Here is a 20,231-nt window from a genome sequence, read left to right as displayed (position 1 = left end):
GATCAATGGGGGAAATTATAATGGAAAGATCAGTAAAGATTACTATTTATTTTTCCAATTTGTTAATTAATCACGATCCCATTAATAAACACTACAACATCTTCTACATACTCAGAAATATTAGAAAATTGTTATTTCAAAAAAACTTTTTTTAATGGTATGTTTCTGTACGACGATGCGTTGAAAATGGCACCCCTCGAATGGGCGTTGACGCAGCAAAACGGAAATAGTTTTTATCCCAGCGACTTGATTCAGATGGCATTTTGTAGGGAAAACTTGTGTTTTCAGCATGACGTAGCCGTTTTGTGATAACTTTTTGTTTCTTCTTCTTTTATAAACAATTTTCTACTGAGAAATTCACAAAAATTGTGATTTTTTTTCTTCGAATGGTCGCCATTTTTGTTCTAAAGAATATTTGGAAAATCAGTTAATTGCATATATTTTAAGAATCTTTTTGGTTTTTCGTCCTGAGATGTTTCATTTCTGAGATTTTCTGTCAACGCCGATTCAAGGGTCGCCGAAAGAAATGGTGTTGAAAGAAATTGAAAAAAAATGTTTTCCAGTACTTCTGAGTACGTAAAAGATCTTTGCAAAGTTTCATTTAAATCCAGCCAACCAACTTATATTTATAAAATGAACAAAAAACACGTAAAATTCCAACGTTTACACTGCTCACAGCCCTTAAGAGGATGGATCAGCCGGTATATCGCGACCGTGAGTGCGAGAGAGATAGCTGCAAATTTCGAAATCGAAATTCTTTGACACAGTTTAACCGATTAAAAGAAGGCTCCGTCAGTCGATTTTTGCCATCGTTCTGCGTAGGCTGACAGAGCCTTTTTTTAATCGATCAAACTGTGTCACAGAATTTCGATTTCGAAAATTCCAAGTGAGGTTAGTCCACTGATCCATGCTCTTAAGACTTGAATCATCGATCGATAGTCGTTATTGACGTAAGTCGGAATTGGTTCGTGGACGTGCGGATGCTTCGGTAACAAAATTTCGAGTTTATCGCAAGAATCTCGGCATGCGGTCTCGTTTTTCGGGATTCCGAACCGTGTCGCCCAAAGCTCTTTTTTATTATTCGCTCACATATATATATATTCACGTAACTAAATTTATATCCGTGTACAGAGTGGTGAGTCTCGCGATCTCGTACATTTTGTGAGGATTCGCGAGCGCGAGACGCTTTGACCGCGCTCTCGATACCCCGAAGCGAGAGCAACACTCTCGAAGAGAGCGCTCTCGTTTGCGTCCTGAAGTCCGGCGAAAATTTTCTGGCCTACGCCCAGCAAAACAGAGAGAAAAACGGAGAAAGAGAGAAAAGAGAGTGGGAAAGAGGGAGGCAGAGAGAGAGAGAGAGAGAGATATGAAGACTCTCGTTTGAAAGCGCGTGTATAAATACTCGAGAACTCCTCGCGACAAATGCAGGGACCCGAATTTCGTAGGGGACATCTCTCTTCGCCGTGTACCATCGTTTTCAAAGTGTTGCTATGAAATTTCAAATCCTAGTCAACGTAAATAAACGGATATTAAAAAAGCCCTTCATTATCGTTCGTTTATAAAGCTCGCTGTATCCAGCGCCGTGTTTAGTGGTATTGAGCACGAAGGAATTTCCCGTTTTGTTACAAACCTTGCGTAGTTTCTTGAAAAAATAGTATCCAAGAATTTCGTCTTCGTAAAGTCTTAAAAATAGACTCGAACCGACGAGAAAGCGATTGACCATTAGCGACAAAATCTTCTCAGTTCCCGCACCGCACAAAAGAAATCACTTAGCGTAAAAAATCGTCGTTCCAAATAGCATATTTTTTTCGAATTTATCGAATCGAATCGCGCGGGCTCAAAATTAACTCGTGGAACGCGATTTATTTGATTTCTTAGAAGCGGACACGGACCATCGATCTGGACCGGTTGGAGACTTTAATGAGGAGGAAAAGAGGAGAAAAAGATATGAAAATTGTCCAAGAGTTTTATCGCTCATTCAATTTCCCTTTTTTGGTCCCAAGTCCCGCTCTCCGGTCCCAGTCGCATCTTGCACAAGAAAAAACGGAAGGAGGCATCGGGGAATGGGAACATGAGTGAAAATTGGGATTATTCTGAAGCGAATTAGCGTGGGTGAACGGTAAATCTTAAATCATAAAGGCGCGGATATCTATAGACGGTGCCTCGTTGGCGACATACTCAGGCCTTAGACATCTACTTAGCTCTACACATTTTCCTCTTCTCTCTCTCCTTCTCCCCCTATAAAGTGTGTACACGCATGTATCGAGACGTAACTTGGTACGTGTATGTATATTCGTGAACGTTTTTCTCTTCGAATCGAGTCGAACACCCGTTGCATACGAAATGCATATAAGTTAAGGCAGGAAGTGACGAACCAGCGTGTTAGGCACCGCGAAGTTTCTACATGCGAGACCTTTATAGATGGTGCCGTCCATCAGAATGACGGAAATGAAACGAATCATTATATACGTACGTGGATCTCTCTCTCTCTCTCTCTCTCTCTCTCTCTCTCTCTCTCTCTCTCTCTCTCTCTCTCTCTCTCTCTCTCTCTCTCTCTCTCTCTCTCTCTCTCTCTCTCTCTCTCTCTCTCTCTCTCTCTCTCGTTTTCTATTCCACAATCTCAGCAGCACTGTTTGGGGGGTTGTCGAAGTTTCAATTTCACTGCGGTACGGAAAAGTTTTTTTTTTTCACGAGAATTTTCGGCTCTTTTAATCTGTTTGAGCAGAGGACAAAAACTTATTCAACGAAATGGATGAAACTTCGGTGCAATCGTAAAGATTCATACTCTCGCACGATTTTCAAGCTTCGTTTATATACTTCAACTATGCTCTTTCGTCCACCGGTCCACCGAGGCTCATTTTCTCTTCTAATGTTTCATATATCGCTACGCTACTTGAGGCTGCTGGCATTGCTCGCCATTGGAATTGGGTCACTTATACCCGAGTCGTTCGTTTGTACGCGCTGCACGGTGTCCCACACCTGCGTTTATCGGCACAGTCCTCTCGTGACGACGTTTGCAACGCTGTAGCCCAATGAAATTCACGAAAATAACATTTGTCATTCACCATTTTTTATTTCACGAATCATTGGCGTAGACTGAAAAACTACGATTTGCAAATTAGACAGGTAACAGAATTGGAGAATTGCTGGAATTATTGGAGAGTTTTTTTACATCATTTCGTTGGACTCCAACGTTGCAAACTTCAGCGTCGTTTAAAGTAGATCGTGACCATAGGATCGTATTTTATTAGTGTCTGAATTGAGTCGATTTTTACTTCCTAATTTAAGATATTATCACTCTAAATTAATGTCAGAGTTATTTATTCAAAATTGTAAATACATTTTTTCAACTTATCTTTCGAATGAAATTACGAGCCATTAATTAATCGAAGATCCATCACTGATTGAACCCCAAACTTCATTCGTCCCTGGCGAAAATACTACAGTTTTTTATGTAAAAAATCGCATTAGAGAACACAAAGGGAAATGGATTAAGAAAAAAGTGTTAATAAAAAGACAGAAGGCTATGACAGGAATGGGCTAAGCCAAGAAGAAACAAATATCTTTATCACCAGTAAGACAAACGTCTCGAATTTTTTCCCAAACCTTCATTATATACCTCATTGTCATTGCGTACTTTTTCTCAAACTTCGTAAGAAGCGTTCATTCGTTAAAGGAAAAGGTAACGACGCTGAAGTTTGCAACGTTGGAGTTGAACGAAATGAACGAAAAAAATTTTTATAATTCATTATTTTATTATTTTACGAATTATTGATGTTGCTTAAAAAATTACGAATTGGAAATTCGGCAGGGAACAAAATTGGAGATTTACTGGAATTATATTTTAGAGTTTTTTTAAATCATTTCGTTGGACTCCAACGTTGGAAACTTCAGCGTCATAAAAGGTAAACGATTTTTTACGAAGTCTTGTATATATTTTTTATATTCATTTCAATAACCAATAAGACGAACCCCTTAAAATTTGATATGCGTGTGAGTCGAGTATCCATTTAAACTCTGTGAAATTTCAATACTTTCTTAAAAAAAAATCGTTTGGTGTGTGAACTACTTTAATTTTGACATTCGAGGTTCGGGTACGGAAATTTTTTAAATTTTCTAGAAAAAAATATACTTTAATATGTATTGACCAAGCATCCTGACTTCTGAAGAGCACTCGATTTAAGGTTTGAGGAATTCACATCTCTCATGTTAGTATCTTTTTGAAGCTCCGGCTCAAAATATGAATTGAGGATTTTTTTCGTAATACTTTTTCATCGTTCGATGAGTGAATATGGACAAAAAAATTATTCAAAATCTCGTATCTTCCATCACTCGATATTCCGATCCTATCGATTTTAGCTCGAAAAAATAACAAAACGAGCCGCACAAGAAGCTTGAAATATGCAGATAAGAGATGAAAAATATCAGAATTTCAAATAAGAGCGCGCACACTTGACCTCTGCAATTTTCACCTGCAGTAAAAGCACCGCGTGTACCATATAATCGTTGAGAACATGACCCACTTTTTCGTCGACGTTATTCATTCTCTCCTGCATTGAGCTTTTCCGGATTTTTCCTTCTGCCTTTTTTATTTTTCACTTTTAGTTCCTTATTTTCAGCTTTTCGTTGACGGCATATGAAACCCATTCCAACATCGAATTCGCTTATTACGAGCCAATCGATTGATGCTTTTCTCATGCAGTACATCGATAAAGCAAAATTTATGACGCAGTTTCCTCTCGACGATGAATTGAAAACCGACATTGTTAAGGTCCTGAAATAGCCCGATCGGTCAATAGTTCGGAGCCCTTTAAGCAGCATCCTCCAGCTCCGCGGGGCCAGAGTTTTTTTCATTCTTTTTCTCCGACGCAATCAACTTCGAGTCCGTAGCTTCCGTGCTTAATTACACAATTATGTTTCATTGACCTGTTTATGTTACAAACGAGCTTGAGCCGCAGCTGCAATGTTTGTTAAATAAATAAATGACGCGCGTTGTCGGTGACGACGCGACGTATTCGGGCTTCGAAAACTGCATGAAATCCATCGAAGAAAATCCTTTTATTTTTACCCACTTCGTCAAAAGTTTGTGACGAACATGCGCGATAAAACATGCCCGACATTTTCCTTTACGGATAAACGCGAAAGGTTAATTGCATCCAATTAAGAAAAATCGTAGACTCTCGACTTCGTGCATCTCTCCGCGTCCTTCTGCGTCTCTCTTTCTCTCCCGCGCGCCGCGAGGAGACGCGTTGCCTTTGATGCACATCGCAGAAAATAAACACGCGAGAAAAGCTTCAGTCTTGTCTTCAGTCTGTGTCTTTAAAAACCCATTGGGAAGAAAAAAAATACAAATTAACTCCGTTGCAATTAACATTGGGCTCACACGTGCGCATAAATTCACGCTGCATGCAGCTTTTTTAATTTTATTTTCGTTCCATGCTCTATTCCTACAGGAAGGAGCAGTTCGAGCCTTGAAATCGCAATTCATTCTGCGAAATCCCCCTCCACCGGCAACTCTCATTTGTAGTGGAAATAATTTTCCAAAGACTCGGAAACTCCATTTGAAATCCGTTTTTTAATTGACTCCGCGCTCGTCTCCGTGACGTTTGATGCGTGACGCGCACATACTTTTCGCTCGCCTGTCGATTGCCAGAAATATCGAAAAGTCGATTTTTCACTAAAAATCGTTTGATCTCACTATCTCGCTGTTAAGGGGGGATCCTGCTTTAAAAAGTCAAGAAAATCAATTTTTTTCGGGAATGTTTTTGTATGGACGAAATAACTCAGAGAGTACAAAAATATTGTTTCAATGGGAGAAATACTCATTTGTAACCTGGCTTATGCGCAAAGTCTGATTGTCGAAGTCTCTCAGCTGCGTACAGTGTGGAGATCGTAATTATTGTCTGTAACGAAAATTTCAAATTTTTTTTCCATTTTCGTATATTTTCCTTCCACATGAACCTGTAAAAACCCGAAAAAATTGCTAAATTCTAGATTTTTAGCGAGTTTGAAAAAAAAAAACGCTTCTAAAGCAGAAGAATATCACGTCAACGCCCTGTAAATATGAAATTTCGCAATTTTTTCGGATTTTTGTAGGTTTATGTGGAAGAAAAATATACGAAAATGAAAAAAAATGTAGAATTTTCGTTGCAGACAATAATTACGATCTCTACATTGTACGCAGCTGAGAAACTTCGACAATCAGACTTGGCGCATAAACCATGTACAAACAAGTATTTCTCACATGAAAAAAATGTTTTCGTACTTTTTAAATATCCTTAAATCCATACCGAAAAGTTCGCTATGAGTTATTTTCGTCTATCCTAAAAACATTCCCGAAAAGAATCGATTTTTTTGTCTTTCTAAAGCAGGACCCCCTTAAGAATTTTTGGGCATTTTGCACACTTTATGATAATGGCAATTGAAGTGCGTTAATTTAATTACAGCGCACGGGGTCGCCTCAGCAAATAGAGTTGTGTGTGTAACGAAGTCGAGAGATTCTGTGGGGCTCGTAGTGGTTTCTACTCAACTCGCTCACCGCGGCGCGAGATCAGTTTTCTTTTTTTTTCTCGTTCGTGTGCATATGCAATTGGGAGGTTAATAATGGACTCGTTTCCCCGCTCACCATTGACATCGTTCGCTTCGTACGTTCAAATGTGAGATTATAATTTTTGTCAAATTTGTGTGCAAGTTTTTTTTTTGTAGGATCGAGTTTCCTGTGTAAGTGTCAAAATAGCACAGCCTTGATGCCAAATTACAGCAGCGTAACAAATTAAATTTTAGTTAAATAAGAATTACGCGCTGTTTCAACGTCCCCGAGAGATTTTTACGATCGAGGCCAAGGGAAATGTTGGAGCCCAACGAGGCGTCGTAATGAGGGGTTTTGCTTTCTTTTAAACGGGATACACCGAAATTTTTGTTGTTGCTGAGAAATATCGTCGCGTTAACGATCCGAAAAAAGTGTAAAGCTGCTTGTTTCCTGGTCCGGAGGAATGAGGAAAACAATAAAAAATATCGCTCAAGTTTAACAGCGATTCTCAAGCCTCTCATTTGCGCGGTGAAAAATTACCGAAAGGGAAAGAAAATTAGCCGAAAATATTTTCGTGCTCATTCGATGACAACTCTTTAAAAATTATTATGCATTTCTATGGTAGGTATACAGTGGGATGTTCGAAAGATCGAGTGAAAGGGAAATGAAACCTCAATGGAAGGCCGAGTTCTCTCCGCGTCGAGCCACTTTTGTAGTCTGTTCCCCGTCGGAAAATGTCAGGATTCGAGTAGAAATCTATTATTTATGTCTCTCGTCGTAATAAAAATAAAAAAAATACGGTATAAATAATACCGGTAATTTAGGGACGGAAGAAATTTTTTAATTTACTTTCAAATTTTCGCTGTTTTTCTACTTTTTCTCTACTCCATGAAATATTCACTCGGAATTTTCTTTCGTGTATCCTACTTCCCGAGTAGCTTTCCAACTTTCAAGGTCTCCCGACGCAATATTTTTCTTTCCTTCACCTCTTAATCGACGCTCAATACGCGACTTGGGAATTCCTCGAGCCTTAAATAGAGTGCTCTTCTGAAGTCAAGCCGCTTGGTCAATACAAATCGAAGCATGCTTTTTTTAAAAAAATGTAGAAAATTTCCGCACCCGAGCCCCGAATGTCGGAAAGATATTTTCTCATCGAGGACCTACGAGCATCGCCGATTTAATGACGCGAAGTTTTCAACGCTGGAAGTCCAACGAAACGATCTAAAAACACCCTCCAATAATTCTAGTAATTCTTCAATTTCGTCCCCCCCCCCCCCCGAATTAGCAATTCGTAGCTTTTCAAGCTGCACCAACGATTCGTGAAATAAAAAATTGGTGAATTACAAACGTTTTTTCGTTCATTTCGTTGGACTCGAACGCTGTGAACATCAACGTCGTCAAATTAAATGGATTTTTCCGAAAGTTCCGTGTGCTTTCCGTAAAATAAAACGAGGAAACCAAAAAACTGTCTTTACCGAAGTACAGAATCGGACGAAACTACAAACTTTAGTTGTTCGTCATTGCGTGGAGTACAGCGTTGAACTCTCTCGTGATCGTCGCTGCCTATCGGGAATTAAGAGACTCCGGTAAGATACGTGCCTCCTTGTAAAAGCATCGAACAAGCAGCAAATACACAGGTGCATTCTGGTAAGGCTTAGCACGCGCGCGCGCGCGCGGCAACGCTCCTTTCGTGCCGCGCACATATTCACCTCCTGTAAAAAAGGGCCACTCCTTCCTTTATTCTCTTCCACGTAGTCAGCCATTGTTTCACTTCATGTGCTTTCTTCTCATCGAAGCACTTTTTGCTTTCGAAAGTTGTTCATAGGCATCGTCCAATCGCACTCGTACAAAGGCTTTCCCCAAAAATCACTCGTAGATTTCCATTCGTGAGTGGTTCGTCATAACCTGTGAAAACGTGAGCTCTTCCAACGTTGTTTTTCGCTGAGAACTCGGTAATGTGGGCTCCCTCGAACCTCGTACAGCCAAAAGCTTCTCTGACGTTGAACTGCACTTTCCACAGTCCCTGATACAATGGCCAGGAACCCCTTTTTCAAAAACGCAAAATTCCTCCTCCAGAAATTCCTCGCACACAATTTCAGCACTCCTGAAAATCCAGCTCGTTGTGACGATCCTCGAAGCTTTCGTCCATTCAATAGAGTCGACGGAAGTGCTAGAAAACAGCATAACGTCGCTACACGCGCGAATAAATAAAATCGGCGACTATAACCGTCCCAGAAATTGGACACAAGCACGTGTTGTACACACACGAAGTTCGAGTTACTTGGAGTTCTCTGGTTGTGAGTATCGTGCACATACGCTGGCTACGTAATAAAGACGAAGGTACATCAGGTCTAGTTTCCCCGATGCTCGTACACCGTCTCACACAATCGCATGACGATTGTTGTACGAAATACTGCAGTAGAATGTATAGCATTGATATGAGAGACGATTGTGTATATATGTACTTTGCTAACAATGAGTTACATTCGTATAAATGTGTACTGAAGTTGGTAAAGTTGTAACTTATGTACTGGCAGCTCCATTCTTACTTTACATAACTTTTATAACTCAAACTCTCCGCTCCATTCCATTCACAAAATCTACATACGTAACCGCATGTGTCTGTAGATCTCATGTATAAATTAGAACATCGCACTTGGCACGTTTTTGCCGCACACTGTACGTTGATTATCAGGAAATGATGATTTTTTAAATAATTGTGTAAAATTCACATTGTCGAATGTCCTGGAGATTTTTGTAAGGAAGATCACACGAATCTGATGGAATTCCAACTCTGAGAGTTGACATTTGGAAATATGCTAGATATATACAGCGTTTATCTATTCCCGGAATTATTATAGGATCTACCGTCTAGTTTTCGAGAAACAATTAACGAAAATCACTTTTTTTAAGGGTTATCCACAGGCTCTTATGGCAGGCACACTTCTTGTGCGACCATCTGGACTTCATGAAATAGGATCTTCCCAACTTTGAAAAGCCAAAAGCGAGAACAAGAAAATATAATGTTTTGGATATCAAAATGGTGTCTTCTTGAGACAGCCTCGTTACCGGTGAAAATCACTTGGAATGGAAAAAAGAAAAATACTTATTCGAGCAGGTTAACGAGTAATAACGACACAAGTGGTGGAAGGTTTGACAACACCACGAGCCAGCTGGTTTAAAATATAGATGTGCATACGCATATAAATAGAAAATGGCTGTTGTTGCACTTTGACGATTTTACTACGAAAGTATTTTAACCGCTGCCATATTAAAAATTGATGAATCTCAACGAATAAGCTATACACAATTTTAATAGTTGCGAGAATAAATTTCAATATAGTTTCTTTAACAATGAAAAGAGCAAAAAATTTCAGTTGCTTTTTTGAATCACAAGCAACGCATGATTTTCCTTAATAACGATAGAAACGAGCAGTTGAGATATTGTCGTTATATTCGAATTATTTAATCTCGATTTTCTCGCCGTTTGTCGCGCTCAATTCTCGTAATTGCTGTAATTATCGAAATACCATAATTGACACTGAGATTTTGAATCGTTATTTCCTTTCGATATAGTAGAAAAAACTTTTCCGAACGTGAATCTTCCGAGTATGCATCCTCAAAAATTGTATTGCTCATTAAAACGCAATTAAATGTGAACGAGCCAGAGTGTGCGACAAAATAACAGGAGGGTTTCCTTCCGGTACGTCCTCCGTCCTTGAGAATAAAAAAAATAATGTAAACGGATTTGCCACCTGTCTCACTCCAGTGAGCATCTTGCTCTCAGCAGTCTCGTATCAGTCTCTTTAAATCAGCTCACGCGCTCTTTAGCCTCGTCGCCACTGCTTCGTGGCTACGTTCTCACGAGCGTCGCTTTGCTTTCATTATCGGAGAACCGGCAGACGCACATAGCGCACGTGGTGATGAACGGATACCACAGAAGCGGTCTCCCTGCTCATCCGATCTTTTAAGCGCGTTCTCTCATGATACTTTTTTTCTACATTCTCGATTCTTCGTGTCCATGATCCCTTCGAAAAATCCTCACCTGCGGTCGACTGTTTTCGAAAGCATTCGTTGGCGTTCAGAAATCGATTTCACTAATACAAATTTCGTTGAATAAAACTTTCAAAGTCTCGAAATTCCGGAAGGAATTGCTCGATTTTCATGCCGAATTTACAATTCGTAGTTTTTCAACTCACACCAATGACTCGTCAAATAAACAATCGGTGAATTGCAAATATTTTTTTCGTTCATTTCGTTGGACTCCAACGTCGCAGCATTCGTTCATTTTCTCCATCGATCATGCAGCTATCGATTGAACTCGGGTGTGGATTACTCGGTCCCACTATTTTCTTTTCAGACTAAAAGTTAACGATTTTTTTTCGAATATCGTTCCTCGCTGAAACCTCTCATTTAATCTTCGCCGCGCCGAAAAAATTATAATCGGTCTTTGAAACGGTACAAGAGCACGATGCTCCGCGTCGAAAATATACTTTTGGGCATTCTTGCTCGCCGGCTCTCGAGCCAACCGAACGGGACATCTTTCCGTTTATGTTCCCTCGGCTCTGCGCAACGAGCTTACGATACAGTCAATTCTATGTGTGTGAATTTACGTTTGTATACCCACTCACACACTCGATATGCACGAAACTTCATGGTACGTATCTTGAATGTACAGAGTGTCCTAAAAATTCTCGCTCTCAGTGTGAACTCCATTCGAGCTTCGAATTCTAAGTCAGGACGATTCCAATTGTTATTGACGGAATTTTTCACCCGCGTTCATGTCTTATTCAGTGTTCAAACGTTCGGCATTATTAAAACATGACAGAAATTTATAAAAAAAACAAGTTTTTAATAATTACATCAATATTTTATCAACCGCGTCCTTCATATTTTTCTGGAAATCCCTATCGTGAGTCGCGTGGATCGGAAAACGTGGTCTCCGGTTTCAAAAAGCGTGCGATTACAACGCTGCCATTACGAAAGTAACACAACCTCCCAATAATCACCATTTTCCGAGGAAAAATCATTAATTGCGAACTTTATGAGTATTGAATGGATTTAACGAAGCTGCAAACATATTCTTCAGATATTTTTCTATCACTTATGCAATAAGTTTCTGCATTTTTTCATTATTCATCACTTTATTCAAATTTTTAAATCAGTTTGCTTCGACTAATCATGATAACGAGAAACTTACTTCAGGATTTTCGTCCCAAATTGAATTTTGAATCTGCGATCATCTTTGGATACGATCTTGCGAGGTCTCTGGAGTCGATTTCGAAGCCGAATTTACGTCGTTAGCCACAAGTCATCCTCGGACCCCCGGTAGATGCTGCCGCGAATGAACGAGCGTGGACACAATGTTCCGTTAACTCCGGTCAGCGCGAGATAGTGTACAGTGCTTTGAGCCGAGAACTTCTCGAGAGTGTACGAGAGTAAGTAATAAGAGATGGAAAGAGCGCGTGATCCATGTGAAAGATGCTGAGCTCGCTGTAAGCGTATGTATCGCGAGTATCACGAGAAATAAATGATAATAAGGGGAAACAGGTACAAAGCGAAACTGCAACGAAACTAAATAGACGCGTAAGAAGGAAATTAATGGTCTGCGGTAAATCAAATTACAAACTATTAATTACTTTGGATTCTTCCTCTCGGAGTACCGTAAAATCATGTTTTTAAAATTGTTATCCTCTTCAAGGATTCACCGTGAACGAAGAATTTGCACGATAATTTTTTCCCATTATGAAAACTCAAGTTTCCCCCCATTGAAATAAACGTTAGACTTTTCGTTTGGAAAATCTGTCAACATCATTTGATGGCTTTGGATTGTAAGAGGGATTGAGATTAGAGTCTACGAGCAGCCGAGAAAGTGACGAATAAATCTTTCACCGGAAAATATTGTTTCGCCTTCAGCTTTTCTTGACTGTACGCTAAAACTTGGCATGCCTCGTACCGGTAGTCGGCCACTTGCACTGTGGCGCTTCGAAATCTTGTTTCACGCGGATCCGAGCGCGCGCACACACACACACACACACGCGCACACACACACGCACACACACACACACACACACACACACACACACACACACACACACACACACACACACACACACACACACACACACACACACACACACACACACCATCCTCAAGGAACGGAGCTCTATCTCTTTCGTTCCATTCCGTTTCGCCCGATCGTCTTTCCGTGCGAGCTTCATCGCTTTCCTTATTACGGTATCATCGCATCCCGAGAACCGGAGAACATCAACCGTACACATATATCTGTATGCATAAGTCATTTATACGATGCAGACTCCGAAAGAACGAGGGAATGAGAGAGAAAACTCTTCGTGAAGGAGATTCAAGTCGACTGGCTTGGGCCTGAGACTCTTTTGGTCCCAGTTCGCGAAAAACAGCGGTGTGCGTACGAAGAAAACGTGGTTGAACGTTTTCTCTCTTCTGCAAAACGATGGAGTCTCTTTTTATGCGGAACTTTTCTTCATGAAAGATCATCATGAAGATTCTTTCTTCACGAGGATTCGAGAAAAATTGATGACATTTGCGAAGTTTAACGGGTACGATCTTATTGCATGAGATTCAGGAGTTATAGCTCGAGTTTAACGACGATAATGTGCATTCACTTATGATGACGCGTGGAAAAAGTGATGAAATAGCACGAATTCAGGGTTCGCGCGGTCGCACGATGAAAAATCGATTGGCAACAAGCTCTCGAACTTTTGATTAGTCCCGAACTGCTTGATCCACGAATCGAGGACCTTGGATACTTTGGGATTGGCCGGTGCGAACGAAACAGGCTTGATACTCGATCTCGGACACGAGCCATGAGAGGTTGTTGTCCGCACCCCGCGCCAACATTCCGATTCACGTCGTTTTCTTCCTGGTGGTCTTACAACTTCTCGCTCGTAGTGCGTAGCCGGCTTCCTTCCGTGGCCAACTTTTTATATCCTCTATTTTTTGTTCAACCATTACAGTTTTCCAAGAACACAAAGCTTGGTTTTAATCATTCATTTGAACGTCACACAATCCGGAATTGTTTTTTGCTTTTAAATATTCGAGAAATTGACTAAAATTGTTTCGAATATTGAACGAAGAATTTGTTCGATTTGAAATTCCATAATTTTACTTTTTTCATTTTGACACTCGGAATATAATAATTTTGCCAAAATTTCAGATTGAAAAACAATATTTAGGTAGTGCTCAAGCAACTTTTAGATATTTTCTTGTTTTTTTTTCTCAAAAATCACGAAGCAAACATTTTTTTTTGCTCTCACAGCAGAAAGTGTTAGTGCTCCATGGAATCACAAATCTAATAAAATTTTATCACTCTCAAAAAAATTTTAAGGCTACTTCGCATAATTTATTTCTTTTTTCTGCATGTATATTTAGCTATAAATTATGAGATTAAAAAACGTGTGGTTACAAATAACTACTCTTGTCGTCTTTCCAGAAGAAGGGGTAAAACTATCTTGCAAAAAAAATCATTTAATTTTGTCGAATTCAAATTCTCTGTTTCAAAGTCCGGTATTTCGCCGCAAAAGACGTTATAATTTGGGAATTTCTTAGTTTTCCCATTTGTTATAAAAAATAGTAAAATATTTCTATTAAATTATGATGGGAAATAAATGTATAGGTTAATAATGACTGCAAAATCGCAAAAATTTTTACTTCCAAACTGTTCGTTTACAAACTATCTGAGTTTGTACAGGATGCCAATTTTTCTAACACTTTATGCTATGAGAGCAAAAAAAATGTTTGCTTCGCGATTTTTGAGAAAAACAGGAAAATATCGAAGTGGCTTGAGCAGTGTCTAAAAATTATTTTTTTCAATCTGAAATTTTAAGAAAATTACTTTTTTACGTACTAACGATTTCCGTGGAAGCTCCGAGGAAAAAAATATCGATTTTTTTTTGCATTACCCTAATATAGACACTACGAAGTGCTTCGGGGATCGAGGAATTCTAGCGAATTTTTCGAATCTTCAAATTTCGTCTTCATTACGAAGAGGAAAAAAGGGAAGCCATGTTCCAAAAGCAAAAAAGATGCCATGTAAAAGACCTCTTTGTATTGGAGTCCGATCGAAAAAGACAGAAACAAAAAAAGCAGAATTTCACATGTATAGTTGCTTATCTTATCTCAGCTCAATGCATACAACAGCGACGCGTAAGTCATTCGGCCCGATTCAATTTCGCGTAGGCTTTTCCCTCGCTCTCTCTCTCTCTCTCTCTCTCTCTCTCTCTCTCTCTCTCTCTCTTCATTCTCTTTCTTTGTTTCGTTAGCCAATGTGTCTGCAATCGGAACCTTCTCTCGACACTGTTCACTTCTTTTTTTCGATGAAGTTGGATTGTGACGCGCGAATTTGCTGTTCACTGTAAACGATTTTCCGAAAATATGATCGGTTCGCAATGTCAGGCAAGAAAAGATCGTGAGTTAAACGTGCAACTTAATCGCCCAGTCCTTATTTACGGTTCAGAATCAATTTCATCTTTTTACAGTCGATGAGTACTATGAAGAAATTAAATACAAATTTATATTTGAACACAAAAGGAAACGAAAACAACGAATGCGTGATTAGTCTTGTGCGAGGTTAAATGCTTTCGTACGAAGGGCTCTACCCTATATAATTAGACGGGCAAAAAAAGACTATTTTCACGATGGGTTTTTACCGGTATAAATTATAAATATGGATACAAAAAGTGTTGGGGCTAAAAAATACGCTCTTAAAATATTTAATAAATTTATTTATATTCATTTTATACTCAGTTTTCGAACAGAATGGATGATCAGAGAAAAAAAATAAAAATGGTTTTAAATTCGATAGGTAAATGGCTAAAGCGGATACCATACGACTTTCGATTTCTTCAAAAATGACAAAATGGCGGCCATTTTTCCAAAAACTACGAAAAAGCACTTTTTTCATCGTTTTTTGCAAAAAAAATAGTTCCACTCAAAATCCCAAAACTCGTGTGATACGCGCTACAGCTACAGCCATAAAGAAGATGTCGTAAAATTTTGGTAAGGATCGGTTGAATAGTTTCGTAATAGTTTAAGTAATTTCGAGAAAAACAAGAAAGCCAAGTAAACGTCGCTCAAAAGTCCACTAAGACTGCTCAGATCTTCATAAAATTTTAATGACACTTTAAAATATGTACACTTCCAAAAAATGCAATAAAAAAATCGATTTTTTGAAAATCCAAATTAGGGTAGACCCCTGAAAAAGTTTGCCGTTACATGTGTTCATCTGTTTCATGGCTAAAGTAACGAGAATGTATGAGCTGTGGAATCTTCGCGTTCTCGGGGCATCACGATGAACTATTACGTCTCATTTCGAATCACTTTTACTCTCTTCGAGCGTGAAACATCGTGGATCATCCCAGCAGTGTCTTATCCGTGAAAGTAACAGCGATGAGGAAACGATCGCCGTTTTTATCTTTTGCTGTTTAAGCACCATACATCGTTTCTGTTCTATGGCGCAGAGAATATTAAACTTTTGCTTCATTTATTTCACTTCTTTTCCGAGAGCGTTGGACGCTTCCTATAATCGCTAAATTATAAAGAGAAACAAGTATTCTCTTACTTTCTTGTTTTGTTAAAGTTCCCCTTGCGAGATTGCGATTTTGATGATTCCGGCGACTCCTTCAGTCCGCACGTGCTCTCCGGAGCGTCCCTTCCCCAATCCCGCGCCAGCAGTTTAGACCGAGAAATTGGATCTATTCGGAAATTGATCCAACAATCTTCGTATAAGCGAGACGCTCCCGCATTCGAGTTTAAATGATTTCGTCGCTTCGAGTTACAAATTACAAATATCAAGCCCACGTTCACTTTGAAATTGAAAGCCTTCCACCAAATTCCTCTGAACAAGCAACTCCATCGAAATTACTCGAACGAATAATATTCGCAGTCTCTCCGAACGGATCCTGTTGCCTTCAGCTTCGCTCCGGACTTCGGAATTGGCTGTTTGCAGGTTTAGCATCCGATAGAAATGTCCGAGGTATATATATCGCTAAAGCAATCGAACGTGCGTGATTTCCCTCGGCTATTTCCGTACTGTACTCGGAACTCTTTGGAAAACTTGGTGCAACGCGTGCTCGAGGCGCACGGGATCGTGGAGAGTGCAAAAGATTTACTCAATGTATCGCTGCCTCTATCTGCGGAGGACGTTCTTAGCCCGAGGTGCGTAACCTCTCTTTACCGAGGGGTAGTTATCGTTTCTGAAATAGACGATCCCGGCATACTCGCTGCTAATTATAGATAAGGAGCGCTGCACCGCCAACATTTGCGGTGCACGTACGTATAAACGAACGTGCTGGCAGGAGCGTTTTCGCACAATTCGGATGTGCAATGTGCTGCAACGTCGTTTACCTCGACTATTAAATTTTCATCGATAAATATATTATCGAACCTCGACAATTGTTTTCAAATATAATTCACCGTGTGAAGCAACAGTTTCAACGACATTTTCATCCAATCGATTCTCGCTTTATTGCAGAATTATTCGACGATCGCTGAGTACAGGGAAAAAGGGCAAAAAAAATGTGGAAGATTCGATTGAACAGCGCAGAATGAAGGAAACACAAAACCCTTTGCACAATGTACGAGACACTTTGACTTCTCGTCGTTGGAATATTTTTTCCTCGTGAATACCCGCACTCTTCGCGCTTGTAAATTTACCGTTAGCGAAATATCTCGCGTAACTCGGAGGCCAAAAAGGTCTGAAAAAATTTATCGTTAATAATAAGCTGCAGATTGCATCGGCAATATCAGGTACACGCGTTTAGGTTCCTTCGTTTGATAACGGAACAGCTTATCTATGGATCTTGTCGCAATTTTACTGTAGATAAACGTTCATCGAGTCGGAGCTGTGTTCATCCTTGTCTCGATATTCTAACGGAATTTCATTTTGTTTTTTTTTTTGTTTTATTGTTTTTTCTTTTATTTCGCAGTTTGATATTATGTCGAGGTTTATGACACCGAATCGATGTGAGCATGCGATAAAATTACAATTTTCCAGTAAAACGTTTCGTTATGAACGACTTTTATTGACACTATTCATGCGGATTAAATCGATTCAGAAATTTCCAACGAACTCAATAGATCCATTCATCACTGACTCTGAATCGAGTTCGTTTTACTTAGTGAATCCATTGAAAATGTGGCTAATAAATGTCTGCAAGTCGCCTTGAAGAACCTTCCTGTGCTCTGACTTCGCAGAGTCACGGAACGGACCTTTTTACTTTCCCTAAATACGTGAGGCTTTTTCTTAGCAATTTCTCGCAATCTCGTTTCATTCGATGTAAGCAAAAAAAAAAAGAATGAATTCGTATTTTACTCACGTACAATTTCACTCGGTGCTCCGGACTCGTGTCGAGTATTTTCGAGTTCTATATAATAGAATAATTCGGATGTTACGCGGTGGAAAATATCGCTAACGCGACTGTATTTTTATCGATCTGTATCGAGTGTCTGGACTGCTGATTCGGGGCGATGTTGTTCGAGATAATCGAACGAGCAGGGCCTGAAAAATTCTTTGAGGATTACTTTTTAAATGGGGTTCAATAATAAATTGTTGCTCGATAAAGTTACTGAGAAAAACTTCCATTCGTCGATTCCGTTGCGTGACGAAACGTCTGCACAGCTCAGTATATCAATGTTTTAGAAAATCGACGATTGTTTATAAAACTGAAATGGAAAAGCCACGATGATCAACGACTGAAAAGTATACCCCATTTATTTACTTCCAAATGGTTGCGTGATTGAGATTTCAAGTGGGTGAAACTTTTTTCCAATTCTCACTCGACCCGACGCCCTAGAAACCTCAATGAGGGAAAACAAAACAGCTGTTAAAAAGTGGCTAATCTCACACTTGGACGGACGCTCAACACTAAAACTGTGCGTGCTGAAAAAATTGCGTAACGTCGGGGCTGCACCTCCTACATTAGTTTCTCTTCGTTAAATCTGTCGCTGACTCGCACCTTCGGTCAAGAGGATCACGCACGATTTGAGAAATGGATTTGAAAGACACACTCAAAAATGAAACGATCAAAAAATGAAACCAATGAGCGTGGGGTCGCGTTTGAATTCAGATTCAAAAATTTTCCGTCTCCATTTTTTTTTGGAGAGACTGAACCTCGACGTTTTTCGAACCTTCAAAATTTTTCCGCCATTTCAACAGCTCAATAAATAGAACTTGTTAATTAAAAAAAATCTTGAAAAAGCCCAAGAAAAAATGATAACAACAGCGGGAGATTCGTCTCAATATTTTAATTTCTACACAAATTGAATCATTTCATACGCTAAGCTAAATATTTTATGTAAATTTTCGAAAAATTCAATAAATCCTGGTCATCCGATTTATTACGTAGAAATTGAATCCGCAATTGATCTTCGTAGACGACGGCAATTGCCACCAGAAACATGTTAAAGTTCTGGCATTTTTCCCGCTGTAGGAAATTTCCCGGTGCAACGAACCGTCGCGACGACGAATATTGCTCTCCCCCTCCCCTCTCTCTTCCTTGACGTTGCCGATTTGCTCTCCTCGATTACGACTTGACAAGGAGAAAGGCCAGCAAAAACTCCTGCGGCGCGTATATCGGCAAAGTATTTTTTATTATTATTTATTTATTTATTTTTATAAATTCAGACATTTATTGTTTCTTATCTCTTGAATCTCTTATCGTTCCTCGTGCAGCTATTGAAGCGTTTAGAAACTTCGTTTTCCAAAAAAAAATTGCAGTTCACCGATAGGACGCGAAAATGAAGAATTTCAGGCACGTTGAAAATTGATGATAATTTTTTTTACTTCAACTGCGAATTTTAACGAAAATTAAATTCAAACTTCTGCTCGTCGGTATAAAAATTCGTTCTCTTTCCTTTCGCACGCATGACACAATAAGCGCCCGAAAGAAACGTAGCAGTACTTATAAGGCGATGCTAAAACGACGACGATTCACTAGCCAGTTTGTCGCGAGTTCCCTATCTCGATGCCCACGCATAAAAACAAATTTTTGGCTCTCGCATCGCCCACGACTCCGAACGAACCGATCAAAATTTCACGGTATTCTTGTTACAATATTTTTTCCTAACGTCACTCAAAGAGCGATTTTTACCGAATGTTTTCAAACCTCAAAGATTTTAAAGTTTTTTTTTTGTTTTCATTTTGCTGTTTCAGTTCCTTCAGAATTTGGGCAAGGTCGACAGGACTGCCGACGATATATTCGATGAACACTTGCAAAACTTTACCAGGCAACAGAATTCCGCTACCAGACTTCAGAAGGAATTCAATAATTACATCAGGTGTGTTCGAGGTAAGTTTCCACAAGTTTCTTCCCTTCTTATCGCCTGCAAATGCTCTCAGTAAAAATGAATTTCCAATTACCATTATTTTTTGTCGTCGTCGTACGCGTTTACTCTCAACTCTCAAACTTCTTGGCTGGATCGACCGAGTATCCTTGATCCGCGAAATAGTTTTGGGCCTCTTTCGAGACCCTCGAACTCGATTTTTGAAAAACTATGATCGTTCGACCACTGAAAAGCTCAGAAGTTCGAAATAGAGGAATTTTTGTTGCATTTCGACATGGGAGATTCAGTGCGGTCGTTCCTATCGGCCAATCATCGCATCTACACTCCCTCAAAATCATCGATGTACCCTTAAGGGGAAATATCAGTGTGAGAGGCTGAAAAA

The 20,231-nt window shown here is 39.5% G+C and overlaps 1 protein-coding gene across 6 annotated transcripts in view; it reads left to right on the top strand.

Moving 5' to 3' along the window:
• LOC122419374 (myc box-dependent-interacting protein 1) overlaps positions 1 to 20,231 on the top strand; it is a 53,323-nt gene that overhangs the window by 23,314 nt on the left and 9,778 nt on the right. For all 6 annotated transcript variants that reach the window (XM_043433871.1, XM_043433870.1, XM_043433868.1 and 3 more), the window contains exon 2: positions 19,719 to 19,854. In XM_043433871.1, coding sequence (XP_043289806.1) covers positions 19,719 to 19,854 — 136 coding nt within the window. The remainder of the gene's footprint in view (positions 1 to 19,718; positions 19,855 to 20,231) is intronic.

This window comes from Venturia canescens, chromosome 1, assembly GCF_019457755.1.
Source record: "Venturia canescens isolate UGA chromosome 1, ASM1945775v1, whole genome shotgun sequence".
In the NCBI taxonomy this organism is placed as follows: Eukaryota; Metazoa; Arthropoda; class Insecta; order Hymenoptera; family Ichneumonidae; genus Venturia; species Venturia canescens.
This window is presented reverse-complemented; position numbering and strand designations above follow the sequence as displayed.